The sequence below is a fragment of the Saccostrea cucullata genome, unplaced genomic scaffold, assembly GCF_032062105.1.
Source record: "Saccostrea cucullata isolate Sc308-1 unplaced genomic scaffold, CSIRO_AGI_Scuc_v1 ctg727, whole genome shotgun sequence".
Lineage (NCBI taxonomy): Eukaryota > Metazoa > Mollusca > Bivalvia > Ostreida > Ostreidae > Saccostrea > Saccostrea cuccullata.
In genome coordinates, this window is record NW_026918345.1 from 72,435 (window position 1) to 88,857 (window position 16,423).

A 16,423-nucleotide genomic window follows, 5' to 3' on the forward strand; every position below is an offset into this window, starting at 1 on the left:
ACCCCCCCCCCCCCCTATTTATTAAATTTTTGAGTATCACTATCTGATAAAATAATACCTCTCTAAAAAGACTGATAAAACATCCTTTTCCAGATTTTGTTTTATGAAATGGAGGTAAGTATTCCTATAGAACATATTTCTAACATAGAAATTCTACATACCAGGGCATGGCAGTCGATCTTCTCCCTGAGGAAATTGGACTCGGACAGTGTGTTTTTGGCCTCCCCGGTCACTTCATCCACAGGGCGTTTTTCAACCACAGCTTGCGTGGACTTGTACAGCATAAACAGGGATGACCCACCACCTTCCTATAAAAAAAACTTTCTTCAGCAATCTTGGTAAATTAAAACATAAAGTCTTTTAAGTTTTGCATTTTAATTGTATGAGAATTAAATTCAATCAATTTTTATACAAGAAAATTTTAACATACAAATAATAGGTACCATACTAACTCTCCTGTAAGTCAGTGATTCAGTTACTAATTTTTTTTAAATGAATGTTTTAAACATTAACATTATATCATAGAATTTTTCGTTCCAAAATATATAGACAGCATTCAATTGAATCATTTTTATGATAAAATCAATATACAATATTCTTAATGGACAAAAAATCATTGAATTCTTTATGCATATGCACTTGTTTATGTCGTACTCAAAATCAATTTAACCTTTTATTTTTTGTTGTTTTTTTTTGTTTTTGTTTTTTGCATGAACAAATCTTATGAATATGTCCCATCTTCTGTGAACAATCATTGTTGGAGTTATTCCATATTATTGCCCAGAAAAATATACTTTTTTTCTAAAACTTAATTCTAAGATGGACCCAAGTGTCTTGGAACAAAACTGAACTCCCAAAACTCCAACTTACAGGTGGGTATTAATGGTAATATGGTATCTTTACCTTTAAGAAAGGATAGATTGAGATAGACAGCCAATGTGAAAGTAATCTCAAAGTAATGGACTCAAATCTGAAAATGAATGTGTTTTAAGATTAAAAAATGTAAACTAACTTTTATTTGCTTGCGAGCAATATTCGCGAGTGTCGCGACCTACTTTAATTCGCAAACATTTATCGACGTGAAACATTTATTTTGCTTCATATTGGTAGAAAATGATCCCCAGTCATGAAAATTATTCATCGCGGATGGATTTCAAGCTGACGAATTGTGAATAAAAGATGACATGAAAAATAATTGGTTTACAGTACAAGGTTACAAATAATTCAAAGTTAAATTGTCACTGATAATTTTAAGTCAGAATAAGTTAATTCTAACTTTATAGGATTAGGTCAATTTCAACTCAAGATTTGGTTCACTAACTAAAGACTAAATGAATTTTAAAAGACTTCCAGATGATTTAATTCTACTTACAAAGGGAGACATGGTTAGTTACCTATTAAACAAGGTCTTATGTTGTTTTTTATTTGAAGCATCCACCAATGTTGACAGTAAACAGTTAACAATTCTGAAAAAGAAGTGCCATGCTGACATCAAGTTTTGTTTTACACAAAGATGAGAAGATGTTCAACATTTAAGAATAATTCATGAGTTTATAAATAAGAAAATGGTCCACTCACTCAAAGAAATCTCTCATCTTCCCCATCATAACAACACTAAAGTTGGCAGAAAACTGAGCCCTGTGAGATAAAAAGCAGTTTCCATCAAACACACAGGTATACATTTAAGCTCAATTCTTAAGAAAAAGAATTGAGAACAACATAGATGAAGGATTCTAAAAACTTGTGCTGTGTTTAAAACTTATATTGGCTAAACATAGAATGGATTGAATTACAACAGCAACCTACTTGTCAATAAGGGTTATCTTTCTTTGTTTCTCCAATGTGCCAATCAGTGACTTGACAAAGTACTTATTAGACATCAGCTTCTCAAACTGATCCATGGCCTTCTGTACACTGGTACTGGTATACTACAAAATACAGACCAAATCATACACAGGCAAAACAAGCATCACTGAAGATTGATGAGATGATGCTGCGAGGACACGAGGCCCAAAATTAGCGCCTTTTACAAGACAATGGTCACACACAAAAGTTTATAGCATATTTGTTTGCAGAGAAAAAAAATCAATGTAGAAAAAAAAATCAAAGAATTCATATCAATCACAAAAGTTGACATACAAAAAGTTGAACAGATCAAGCCAAAACATTTTAAAACTTTTGAAACTGATGGGGCAATTTGTTTTACACATGATGAGACGTTTTTCATGGTTTTTAAGATTTTGCAATGTACACAAGAAAATTATTTCAGATTTCAGAAAATTTAATAATTACCCCACTGTGTTGTAGGAGACCTATAAGACTGCCAGACTCCACTTCCTTGGGAAACAAAATATACTGAGCATAATTCTGGAAAGTGTGGTAGGGAATTCCTGTAGAAACTAGGTCACGCTTTATATCTGTAATGTTCAACTGCATCTCTGCGAATTCTGGAAATAAAAAGATGTACATTCTAAATGAGTACTCAGGTGCAAACTATCATAGGTGCACAATAATCAGCATGGCTGTGTTTTAGTAAATTATTGTCACAGAGTCAAAAATAGTCATTAAAGTTGAACACGATGTGTAAAAGGAGTTTGTCTGCCATACAATTGCACAAGTACATGTAGGTGCAGTATACAAACACAAATACACATAACTGCAATAAAATGTAAACAAAGGAAATGCAAAATAACCAGCACGAACACGGGTTGCCATTCCACTCTGATACCCGTGACAATAAAGCAGTCTGGTATGATGAATGTGAAGTGTATACTCTGGTGCAGATATCGTAGATATTAGGCTATCAAAATTTAATTCTTTGGCTCTCAGGCCAATTTTCTCCAAAACAGATTAAATTAAAGTTTTTTCATTTTATTGGCAATAAAATAATGTTTATTTACTTTTTTAAATTTTAATTTCCGAATTTTCTTTAACATTATGATAATTTTTTTAATCACAGATATACTTTCCATTTCTGGTCAAAATTTCTGCTTTATCCATTCATTAACAGCGTGTAAACATCGTAGGTAATATCCTCGAATGTATTTTCATTTACGAAGTAGCCAAAATCTCATTGTAAATGGCTACCGGTGTGATATTTGAATACTAAACTATGAAACAAATGAGGTCGGAATTTTTTGAACACCGTAGGCCAAGGGTTTATCCGCAATACCAACTTTTTATTTTATCAAAAATACAAAAAAATCGGCAATGCGGCTACCTCAAAACGGATGCGCGCGGGCCTGAGAACCAAGATTTCAGTTTTATATGGCCTTAATATCAAAAATGGCATATGCCTATTAATTACAACCAGTGTTTCATCTTTAAGTTTCAAAAGACATACTATTGTACAATAAATTCTTTTTCTGCTTGAACTTAAATGAATAGACCATGAAAAGATCTACCATGTACACTGATGACTCTACATACCTTCTTGATGCATGCGCATTGTATTCTGTTCCAGATCCTGCATCTCTGTCATGATCTGTGCTATTTTTAACTGATTGCGGGTTCTCACTCTTCTAACTCCCAGGACAGCTCCGATGGAAAACGCCACCAATATCACTACCAGGACTACGATAATGATTATTGTAATTTGAAACTCATTGGCATACTCTATGATTCCCACAATTTGTCTTGCATTCCCAACATGTACCTGAGAATATAATATCAAATAACTTTCAAAATGTTCCTAATATACAGCTTGACCTGCCCTAATAATTTATAGAGGTTGTCCTTCCATATAAAAGAGCTTGACCTACCCTAAGATAGAGTTTGTCCTCGGCCAGCCTTGGGGATGGCTCCTTGGCAGGTGGTCGACAAATAAGTTCTGTAGCATTCAAGCTTGTGACAGCACATTCACCAGACCCAACTAAAACTAAATAGTCTTCCTTTTTTGCTACTGTGGCAAGGTCTCTTCCCTGAAAATAAAATCAAGCAGAATAAACAAAAATTCTGCGAGTTAATCTTCACTATTAATCACCAGCTCTGAAGTGAATATACACTATCACGTTAATATTCACAAGTTCAATTGTATAGGGTAAGTTGTATATATATACAGAATATTTAATGAATAAATATGTTAACAAAGTAACTGTTCATGGGGATATAAATTCATAAATAAGGGGGACCCACAAATATTGGTCCACCATGAGCATTAATTTAATTTTTAATTTTAATTTAATTTAAACAAAGGAGCCCTTACCACTATTCTAATGGCTTCCTGTTCACTAGGATCAAAGGTGTATGTTGCATTGTTGTAAAAAGCCATGAAAAAAGGGTCATCCACATACACAACATTAGGAATGGGATGAGTAAACCCGTCAAGATGAATGACGATGGCTGCGCTGGTGGCTCGTTTTTTGCGACGGTTGTTGGCTTCTCCGATTGCTGGGAACTTGCATTTAAGCCTCTTTGGGTTGAGAATTCTACAGGCAGAGCGCTCATCCTCCTCCTGACAAGTGTCAAATACAAAGTGTAGGATAATAAAAATGTCTACTGAGTTTTCATAATCAAACCTTCTTTTTAATAATAAAAGAAAAATGTGGAACGAACTTTCTATACACCCTTTATATTCAAAATATGGCCAAAAAAATTTAAATTGATACTTGCTGAAATTTCCCGGGAAAATAAAGGAATACAAAACAGTAAGTTTTCGTACCCTCATGTGTAATTATACCCCTGCACAACAAGTTGCATGAGCTGTAATGTTTGTGACCTATCCACACCGTATACAACGGGTAACGCGGGGGAGTCGCTTAAAAGTATGGGGGAGTCGTTTTCAACGTATGGGGGAGTAGATTTTCACCGCTTCGGAGTCAGAAGAGATGTGGGTCACACTTTTTTCGGTATTTATAAGATGTATTTACACAAAACAAATAGCCCACGGAAGGTAGCAATAGTTAAGCTTTGTCTTGGTCATTTATTCGTCAAGCATATACGTCTAGTTTTCTCAAACACTTTGAAACTATTCGACAGATTTCATATTTACGTTGATCGAGTGGTTAAAATGTGCACGATTTGCACAATCTACGGCTTGTGTAGGGATTCCGACAGTTAAAACTGCAAAAGCAAACGTTCATCTTTAATATGCAACAATTAAAAAGTGTCTAGACTTTATAGAAATTAATAATAAATACATTTTCTCTTCAGACTGTAATGGTAACGTAAGGGGGAGTCGTGTCTGAAAAAAACACAAAGTATGGGGGAGTTGCAAAATAAAGTCTAATGCAAAAACTGCCAATATATTTTATATTTATTCAAAGATATCTAGAAATCGATGTTTGGTTAATTCTTTTATAATTTGAAGTTTTGACAAGGGATTGTTTTCTGTGGCTTTATAGGTTCTAAAAAAAAGCAGCAATATACATGTTCAATTAGATTATATATCTTCGGAGCACATATGCTAGGGAACAAGACACCCCCCCCCCCTCCTAATATGTATTTTTCTTACATCTCAAAAATTCAAAAAGAATACAAACCCTCACTTCCATCATTGACAGCCTCTCCACTGTATACATTTAATTATTTGATACCCTCCCTTAACTTTTCGCAGGTACATGTATATACAGTTCCTCAGAATATGACCCCCTCCTTTTAGCAATTTTTTTTTACAACAACAATTTGTCAAAAGAATGACAAAAAAATAAAGAATTATAAACAACTTACCTGAAAATTTTTAACAAGAAAAAAAAATGGTTTGTAGAATGAGGTTACAATTTTATTTATACATTAGGAAATATAACTATTCTGCACCAAAACGTTGTCCAGAAGGTTCTTCATACTACGTGCCTGTTTCGTGAAATTTTTATTCCGGGTAAGGGCAAAGTCTGAAGCTCTAATGATATTAAGAGCTATAAAATATTTAAATATCATGTCCTCATTCCAAAATATATTCTTTAGAAGAATTTATTTATGTTATGTTTGAAGGAAAGTGGCGAAGCTAAAGTCCCCTTTCCTAACCTCCACCCTCTTTTCCATATTTATAGTTTTTTCTTCGACATTAACTGCCTAACGGTACATGTATTTAATTTAAAGTGCTGAAATTTTTGAAATATGCCACTGCTTATCCGTGCAGAAACTATATCAATATATTTCCATTTCTAATTTTTTTCTCTGCGATAACTCTTTGAAATTTCTCGGAGTTTATTCCTTGATAATTCTGCCGGAATGTTAATTAGGCAGGTCGATAGGTCAGGAGCTAAGGAGGCCTAAAATGCATGCAAATCTTGTGCGCATCTGTCTCTGTGTCTGACGCTAAGGAGGCAAAATGTGCATGTAAATCTTGTGCGGCTGCCTAGGTGTTTGACGTCATTGAATGAGGACTATTGAAATTGGCATGGAAGTCCTCATGTAATTTAAATATATATTAGTGTATTTTTTAAAGTCCAAATCTACCATTTTATTTCACAATGAAATGAAAATATAAGAAATCACAGTCTAGTTAGGAGAGTATGCCAGGGACATCAACAATAGTGGGAAAAATGGGATAATTTTAGCATAACGGGCTTCGCCCATTATGCAAATTATCTAGGGGTGTCAACGAGTACCCGGTTAACCGGGTACTTGATCGAACGTCCGAGTATTGAATACTAAAATCGGTACTCGGTTACTCGGATATATATTTTTGAATATGTCTAAGCCTTTTTATTTATGCATTAAACAATCTGTTTTAAAACTTAAAATTCTCATTGCACTTGTACCTACAGTAATTAGGGTTTCCTACTTCTCCAAATGACCGTTATCGCCCATGGCAGTGTTTATACAGTAATTATCGTGACCAAGCACCTATTACCTGGCTTATCTCACCTTCGGCTGTCTTCTAACCTTATTTTTGGCTTTGTTTTAATTATTTGTTTTCACTGAACATCGTTTAAGGTCTGTTATAATTAAATAAATTAGATAACTTTGTCAGTCAGTTTTCCGAGAAGCCGTAAATTCTTGGGAAAAGAGACAGATGATATCACACGCGCGATTGTTGATATGGTTGTGTTTGATTACATGCCAATACATTTACAAATGGTCGAAGGCAAAGGCTTTAAAAAAACTGATATCAATCGCTGCACCAAACTACAAAATACCGTCCCGTAATACTATAAAATCTAGGATCGAAAAAAGTATACGAAAATCGTAAATTTTCATGGTATGAACTTCGTCAAGTTCAAGTCAAACTGTACGACTGATACCTGGACGTCAAACGCAACACAGACTAACATTACAATTACGGAGCAGATTTTTTTTTTGAAACAAAATCACCATGAACAACTTAAGATTTTATTTCTTGTGTTTATATGATAAATAAATTGAACTTTAAAAAGTTTTGTATAAAATTTCATCGGGCACGAAGTGCTCATCATTGTTATGCATTTACGGGTAAACCTCCTATCAGAGCATGTGGTTTTATTTCTACAAGTCTTAGACTTTACAATGTTTTACATTCATCAATTTACTTGTTCTTATTTATTTACACTTTGACCGAGTACACGGGTACTCGATCAGTAAAACTTTCGATTAACAGAGTATTAAAAATTGACCGATTTGACATCCCTAAAATTATCCCATGTTTCCCACTGTTGTTGATGCCCTGGCAAACTCTCCTAACTAGGCAGTGATTCCTTAAGTACATGTAGTAAAGTATATGAAGTACTGGTATATGCATGCTCATGTACTTCACAATAGGGAACGATAAATACATGTCACGATTTAAGTTTTACTTGTACATATTGCATATATTGAGCAATTTTTTTAATGCATGTTACATTTTACTAATATTATCAAAAAAGTGTAAGGAAGCCTTTAGCAAACGAAAAGTTGAAAATTCAAATGATAGTAGTATTCAATTGTGCGACTCCCCCATGCGTTGTGTTTTTAAATAGATGAAATTTTCAACGATTTCAATTACAGTCTGGGGGGAAGAGAAAATGTATTTATTATTAATTTCTATAAAGTCTAGACACTTTTTAATTGATGCATATTAAAGATAAACGTTTGCTTTTGCAGTTTTAACTGGAGAAATAATTACACAAGCCGCACAGATTGTGCAATAAATATACAGTTTTTAACCACTCGATCAACGTAAATATGAAATCTGTCGAATAGTTTCAAAGTGTTTGAGAAAAAAGTTTGATATATTCTTGAGTGGAATAAATGACCAAGACAAATGCTTAACTATTGCTATATTCCGTGGGCTATTTGTTTTGTGATACATCTGAAATTTCCCGGGAAAAAAAGACGTGACCCACATCTCTTGGAAAAATACACCGAAGCTGTGCCCTATATATCTTCATACGTTGAAAACGACTTCTATACTTTTAAGCGACTCCCCCACGTTACCCGTTGTATACGGTGTGGATAGGTCACAAACATTACAGCTCATGCAACTTGTTGTGCAGGGGTATAATTACACATGAGGGTACGAAAACTTACTGTACTGTCGACGTCCTGTCTGCCAACATACACATTCTCTATCACATCCTCAAAGCCTTTTCCAATCACAAAAAATGGGGTTCCTCCACTGGGAAAAAGAAACCTTTAATTTTACAAATACTGTCAAGTTTCTGCTTTCTTGTATTGGATTTTGTGATAATTGTAACTCAAAATATTCTATTTTTTTTAAATCAAGCAATTTATTTTTTACTGGTAGTTCAACTTTGGACATTGTAACACACATCTGACAACTTTGAAAGACTTGGTATCAAAATTTTCCATGGGTTTTTCTTTAAGTTCATGTATATTTTGAGCAAGCATGACTTTGCTATGAGCATGTACATACTAATTAGTGTATAATGTAGACTAATACAGTGTATCTAAATATAAGAAAGGAACTTATCAACACTCAATTTTGAGAAGTAAAAAGTATTTTTTTTATTATTTTTCATGTCTTCAGGACAGAGAAATCAATTCCCTATATCTATAAATTTTCTATACATGTATCTGTGTTTGTAATAAGTAAATAAACTCTATAAGGAATTCTTATTTTTAATAATAATTTTGTCAGGGATCTCAAAAGACTGTTATATTCATATAGTCATTTTTTCTCTGTTTGTCTTAAACAAGCTTTACTGTCTATTATTAATACTTAATTCACGTGAACTTTACCTGTTGATGGACTTGAGATCTGTTGGATCAAATCCAGTAATGTTGGGGTCCTTTAGATATTCGAACTTCATATTTCTGACATCTATCTTGGTGTTGATGTCAAAGGTCACCTTTAAAGTATATAGTCCTAATTTCTCTGCTTTAGAAGGCTTGCATGCTATTTTTCCATCCACTGATTTGGATACAATTCTAAAAAGCAGTAAATTTTTTTTAACATGGTAGACTGGACATGGAGTATATTTTTTCCCCATGGAACCTCGCTCTGCTCACAGTTTGTATTGTGTTATCAACTATTGTTCATCTTCATATATCAAGTAAGATACCATTCTGACAAGTTCACACTTAATCTTAAGTAGAACATCATTTTAACAGAAGTTTCTAGTTCAATTCTACAGTTTTATAATACTTACATTATGCATTTACTTTCCTTTTTCTCATTAGGGCCTGAAGAAATCATCTCAACTTTGTAATTCCTGTTACCAATATTGAGATCAGTTCCCGTTAAAATGATTGTTCTCCCACCTGACTTGATTGTTCGATTTGGGGTTATCCCTGTTATTTCTGGTTTCTATAAAAATGGAGAGGTTCATTGTAAGAATGTGTGTGTGTGTGTTTGAACATGTACAAGAAGGAATTTACCTTTTTGATAATTTCTGAGCCATGCACTGTCACCTCCTAGAACAAATTTATGCAATGCATATAAAGTGTAGGAAGTAAAATGAATATGGATAAGCTTTGCCTGTAGATTTTAAACCATGATTACTCTGCAACATAAAAAACTGGGTGCTGTATTTGTTGCAGAATAAATAAATCGGAGTTTGTCTTATAAAACTGCTTGCAAAAATTCATTATATTGCATCATTCTTGATTAAGATCATAAATATTTACCGGGTAGGGTTAAAAATTATGTGATCAGAAAAAGTGTATCTTAGCATTTGCATGTATTTTGTCTTGAAAAAGAAAATCAATATCAGTTTCATGCAGTAAATATCAGAGTGCAACGATGTATGCAGGAGAGCTTAAAATTACATTTTGAATATGCTTAGTGTAGTTCCAATTGATCAGAATGGTCAAATTAGTTTGAATCTTGATTTTAGTTTTGAACAAAAAGCATTCAAAATTTTAAGTGTTATATTATTATTATTATAGTCAATTATGTCCAAGTGCATGTTGAAAATGCATTAACAAAAATCAATTGAGTCGAAAAAAAATTTGACTGCATGTACATCTAACAATACATTTTATGTTACAATATCATCAGCTCATAATCTGCAAGCATATTGGGGGGGGGGGGGGGGGAGAGTGGAAAACCTAGTAAGACAGGACTATACACAGATGAACGGGAAACCTTTAGTCCACTCTGGTTTCCCCAGGAAGGGACTAATAAACAAGTTCTAGAATTTTTTCACATTTTTTTCCAAGGTTATATAAATATAAATAAAGTTTTTCACGAAATTTTTCTTTGTTTTACCTTGTATGTAAACATGACATCTTGAACAGAACTTTGTCCATCAATGGTTATGATTACTTTTCCACTCTTAGTGCCAGCTGTTGATTCTCTTGTGGTGCAAGTTAATCTACAAAGAATAATTATCAAAGAAAAAGACTTGTCATGACAAGTTATTCAGTAAAATTGAAACAATTATGACAAAGTTTTTACCTTCTTCCTTTACGTTTAACTTGATTGCAAGGTTCTCCAGCCACAGAGATGTTCACAGAACTTCTTATACCAAAGTTGTATCCATTTATTTCAATCTTAGTTCCCCCTTTTAAAGGACCATCTGATGGATCAACCTGAATAAATGGAATCAATAGATTTATATAGATTCCCTTATCAAGTATGTTTTTGACTGGAAATGATATATGATATATATTTACCAGCATGCAGAAACACATAAGTATACATATGAGTGTTTGTTTGACATACTAGTATAAGGTGACAACTCTACAAGATTTTCAGGAGACAACAGAACCTTACGTGATCTAGTCCTTGAACACATAAAAGTAAGAAATGTAAAACTGAAACCTAGACCTAAACTTAAACAGTAGTTACTGATGTGCTAAATCACAAATGTATAAGTATGGCAAAACTAGCTCATAAATACTAAAAAGAAAGTATACCTGGGATTGAGAAACATTATCCTCAAGTGCATGCGCACAGACAAAGATGACAATGTGGGTACTTTAATACATTGCTTATAAAATTAAGTTTTGATACTAATCAATGCAAAGTAAAAACAAGAGGCCCAGGGGCCACAGCGCTCACCTGAGCACATCAGGCTTGAATTTACTCCACCCCCCCTCCAGGCGTTCATCATTTGAACAAACTAGAATCTACACTACCTGAGGATGAATATAAATATCACTAATCATAGCTTTGAGGTACTTGAAAAGGAGATTTTAAAAGGTTTCCCTATATATCCCTGTGTAAAACTTATGACCAGTTTTGGCCCCACCCTAGCCCCGGGGGTCATGATTTGAACAAACTTGAATCTACACTACCTGAGGATGATTCCACATGAGTTTCATCTTTCCTGGCCCAGTGGTTCTGGAGAAGAAGATTTTTAAAGATTTTTCCTATATATTCCTATGTAAAACTTGGGTCGGCCATTTTGGTCCCACCCTTGCCCCGGGGGTCATGTTTTGAACAAACTTGAATCTAAACTACCTGAGGATGATTCCACATGAGTTTCATCTTTCCTGGTCCAGTGGTTCTGGAGAAGAAGATTTTTAAAGGTGTGTTTCCTATATATTCCTATGTAAAACTAGTCGGCCATTTTGGCCCCACCCTTGGGTCATATTTGAACAAACTTGAATCCACACTACCTGAGGATGCTTCCACATGAGTTTCATCTTTGTGTGCCCAGTGGTACTGGAGAAGAAGATTTTTAAAGATTTTTCCTATATAAAATGTAAAACTTGCAACCATTTTGGCCCCACCTTTGCCCCAAACTGATGTGAACAAACTTAATCTGCTCTACCTGAGGATGATTCCACATGAGTTTCATCTTTCCTGGCCCAGTGGTTCTGGAGAAGAAGATTTTTAAAGATTTTTCCTATATTTCCTATGTAAAACCTGGGACTGAGAAACATTTTGGCCCCACCCTAGCCCCGGGGGTCATGATTTGAACAAACTTGAATCCACACTACCTGAGGTACCTGATTCCACATGAGTTTCATTTTTCCTGGCCCAGTGGTACTGGAGAAGAAGATTTTTAAAGATTTTTCCTATATATTCCTATGTAAAACTTGGGTCGGCCATTTTGGCCCCACCTTTGCCCCGGGGGTCATGATTTGAACAAACTTTAATCTGCTCTACCTGAGGATGATTCCACATGAGTTTCATCTTTCCTGGCCCAGTGGTTATAAAAAGATTTTTAAAGAGTTTTCCTATATATTCCTATGTAAAACTTAAGTCAGCCAGTTTTGGCCCCACCCTTGGGGGTCATGATTTGAACAAACTTGAATCCACACTACCTGAGGATGCTTCCACATGAGTTTTCTTTCCTGGCCCAGCGGTTCTGGAGAAGAAAGAAGATTTTTTTTTAAATGCCATTAATTTTTAATAAATTCATGATTATCTCCCCTTGGAAAATGACCCAATTTGAACAAATTATCCCCTTCACCCAAGGATACTTTGTGCCAAGTTTGGTTGAAATTGGCCCAGTGGTTCTTGAGAAGAAGATGAAAATGTGAAAAGTTTACGACGACAACGACGACGACAACGACTACGACAACGACTACGACAACGACAACGTACATAAAACAAATTTTGATAGAAAATCTTGAGCCTTGCAAGGTGAAAAACTAGAGGTACTGTGAGCAATAAGCTCACTAAATGATACCCTCCCCCCCCCCCCACCCCTCCCATACAGTTATAATGGCAAAGTCCACGTTTTGCACTGGGAGACCTGAAATAAGTGTCAGATCAAAAAGTAAAATAGGAGATGCGCAATGGAATTACGTAATAAAGAATGTGTGAAAGTATAATTCAATTTTATACAGTGTTACGAGGAGTTGCGGACAAGAAATGGGTACCCTTCAAAATTATACAAAAAATGGCCATGCTCATGTTTTGTTCTGGGAAACCAAAAATGTGTCCAGTGAAAAAGTGAATTAGAAGGTGCACAAAGCACTATATAACAAGGATTCTGTGAAAGTCTCATTAAATTTTATTAAGAGGTATAAAAGGAGTTGCGGATAAGAGATGGGTATCCCAAAGCATGACAGACAAGCAGACAGACGTATAGACATCCTGATCACTATATACCCTTCCACTTTTCAAGCGAGGAGTATAAAAAATCTCTAATTATAAAACATGAGTATAAAATTAACCTTAGTAACAACAGGTTTACTGCATGTTTCTGGAGAGGAACACTTGGTGTTATCTATGTCTACACATCCCGTTTTCTGGCACCACTGACACTCGTAGCCCTCACTCTGATTCAGAAAGTGACAGGTGCTGCAATCCTGTTTGTTAGGGGAAAGGCTCTCACATTTGTACACTGAAAACATAGAAAAGGTAAATTTAAAATCAAGAGTTCTCATTTGCTGCCCAATACAATTTTGTGACAGAGACAGATGGACAGACCTACATAAAACTTGTCTTATTAATTCTCCCAGTGGAGGAGATTCATAATTACCAGAAACAATAGGAGATTCCGTGAAAGACTCTAAATCAACTGTCGCACTTGATGGACCATATTTGAACTTTACTATTTTCTCTCCTTTGCCAGAAATCTGTAAAATAAAAAAAATCAAATCAAATGTAAACCTTTAAATAAAAAAAAATCACCTACATGCTCAATATAAAAAGGGGAGTTCCAAGATGTTGTGTTTTCATTAAAGTTCTTTTTCTGAAACTTTCTTCAAAAAAGTAATCTTGCTGCTGTATCAATTTTATTAGCCATACCGGTAGTAAATTGCTGCTTTAATTTCCCCAGATTAACAAATTGGAAGTGTTTTTTGTTAATCAATGTAAAAAAGGGTTGTCAAAAAGCTTGTTTTACATTTTTGCCCCATTTTTTGAGAGATATTTGCAGACCTTATTAAGTGCATTATTTGTAAATTACTGAATTTTGACCCTCTTTGTGACCCTATTCCTTAATTTTTTAAATGTTGAACAAGATCAAGATGCATCATGATATGTTTAAATTTCCTTTTTGAAATGAAAAAAAATCAAATTTATTCTTTTACAAGCATGTCTAACTCTATCAACATTGGATATCATATGACTTTGAGTAAAAGGTTACGATATGACTGAAGTCAGTAAAATTTCCAACCAGCCCTTTAACAATGTAACTTTTCATATTACATGTATTAGAAATGTTCGCAATCCCAGCCTCATGCAATCAGCTGATTACACCCTTGTCATGCTGTTTAACAAAACTACCTAACTTGTATTGATATTGTTAATAATACAAATGTACAAGATTAAAAGAAGATAATATCTTTACCTGGACAGTCTTACACTGTAAGACACTGTAAATTTCTTTCCCTGAATTTATAAATTCTCCTACATATTCCCTTCCATCAACAAGGCACTGATATGTAAACTAAAAAAAAGGGAAAAAAAGTTACAGGGATTTTCCACTATCCCGTGTAGGGCCGAATATGGGCCCCATTCCCAATTGCAAAATCACTCCATTTTTCCCAAAAATGAGCAGGCTGTGTTTAAGTTTTGAAAAAAATTATGTAAAACAAACAGGGTTGGTTTTGAACTCTTAATGAAATGAACATAATTTTTGGAGACTTGGTTAAACTTTTTCATAATAGATCTATTTTCTGAAGTAAAGTTCTGAATAATGAAGCAAAAAATCAATGTTACCTATCATAAGTGTTAATTTATTGAAAAAAATCTTGCTATAAAATTTCCCCAAAAGTTGTAAAATGTCGTAAAATTCCCAATAGTAAGGGCCTGGGCCCCATTCCCAAAATGGTGTGGAAAATCCCTGAGTTAGAATTATCAGAAATTTTCTGTTGTTTTTATAATTTTGTGGATTTTTATTCTGTTCTTTTGGGATAGGGTTCACTTTTATAACATATTATACAAATGTAATTAACTTTTTATATCAGATGAATGCAACTAAACATTGTAAAATTAACTTTGTTCTGTTTCTGATTACATTATCTGATAAGTTGTTTCCCACAAATTTTAAGTCTCTTGTGCGACCTGATGGTATCTTCACAGTTTGGCTGTTAATCTGAGGACAGTCACTGATCTGAAAACAGGTAAAACATTATTATAGTTTATTTTATCTCTCTCTTTCTCTCTCTCTCAAAAATGATAGTTTCTTACAAAGGAAAATCAGTAGTAGATCTGACAAGAGGCCCAGGGGCCACATCGCTCACCTGAGCAATTGGCTAGGAAAAAGCACATATCAGTCTGAGATCAGAACTGTAAATTTACTGAAGGTGGGGGGCTTGAATTTTAACCCCCCAGGGTCATGATTTGAACATACTAAAATCTACACTACCTGAGGATGATTCCATATACATTGTAAATATCACTAAGCATGGCTTTGAAGTACTTGAAAAGAAGATTTTAAAAGGTTTCCCTATATATTCCTATGTAAAACTTTGATTGGCCATTTTTGCCCCACCCTACCCCCGGGGGTCATGATTTGAACAAACTTGAATCTATACTACCTTAGGATGATTCCACATAAGTTTCATCTTTCCTGGCCCAGTGATTCTTGAGAAGAAGATTTTTAAAGAATTTTCCTATACATTCCTATGTAAAACTTTTATCAGCCATTATGGCCCAACCCTACCCCGGGGGGTCATGATTTGAACAAACTTGAATCTATACAACCTGAGGATAATTTCACATGTGTTTCATCTTTCCTGTCTCAATGGTTCTTGAGGAGAAGATTTTTAAAGATTTTTCCTATACATTCCTTTTAACTTTGATCGGCCATTTTGGCCCCACCCTACCCCTAGGGGTCATGATTCGAATAAATTTGAATCTACACTACCGGAAGATGATTCCACAGGAGTTTTATCTTTCCTGGTCCAGTGGTTCCTGAGAAGAAGATTTTTAAAGATTTTTCCTATGGCCCCACACTACCCCCGGGGGTCATGATTTGAACAAACTTGAATCTACACTACCTTAGGATGATTCCACAGGAGTTTAATCTTTCCTGGCCTAGTGGTTCTTTAGAAGAAGATTTTTAAATATTTTTCTTTACATATTCCTATTTAAAACTTTGATTGGCCATTTTGGCCCCACCCTACCCCCGGGGGTCATGATTTGAACAAACTTGTATCTACACTACCTGAGGATGATTCCACAGGAGTTTCATCTTTCCTGGCCCAGTGCTTCTTG

The 16,423-nt window shown here is 34.6% G+C and overlaps 1 protein-coding gene across 2 annotated transcripts in view; it reads right to left on the bottom strand.

Annotated features, from left to right (window-relative positions):
• LOC134263637 (plexin-A2-like) overlaps positions 1-16,423 on the bottom strand; it is a 62,113-nt gene that overhangs the window by 11,551 nt on the left and 34,139 nt on the right. The window contains exons 11-28 of one of the 2 annotated variants that reach the window (XM_062746012.1): positions 15,222-15,317; positions 14,553-14,651; positions 13,740-13,836; positions 13,432-13,601; positions 10,757-10,890; positions 10,568-10,673; positions 9,507-9,664; positions 9,097-9,285; positions 8,425-8,512; positions 4,205-4,453; positions 3,762-3,920; positions 3,430-3,655; positions 2,293-2,447; positions 1,807-1,928; positions 1,579-1,638; positions 1,395-1,466; positions 904-970; positions 162-308 (exon numbers count right to left, since the gene is read on the bottom strand). In XM_062746012.1, coding sequence (XP_062601996.1) covers positions 162-308; positions 904-970; positions 1,395-1,466; positions 1,579-1,638; positions 1,807-1,928; positions 2,293-2,447; positions 3,430-3,655; positions 3,762-3,920; positions 4,205-4,453; positions 8,425-8,512; positions 9,097-9,285; positions 9,507-9,664; positions 10,568-10,673; positions 10,757-10,890; positions 13,432-13,601; positions 13,740-13,836; positions 14,553-14,651; positions 15,222-15,317 — 2,394 coding nt within the window. The remainder of the gene's footprint in view (positions 1-161; positions 309-903; positions 971-1,394; positions 1,467-1,578; positions 1,639-1,806; positions 1,929-2,292; positions 2,448-3,429; positions 3,656-3,761; positions 3,921-4,204; positions 4,454-8,424; positions 8,513-9,096; positions 9,286-9,506; positions 9,665-10,567; positions 10,674-10,756; positions 10,891-13,431; positions 13,602-13,739; positions 13,837-14,552; positions 14,652-15,221; positions 15,318-16,423) is intronic. The other variant, XM_062746021.1, reaches the window with a different exon arrangement.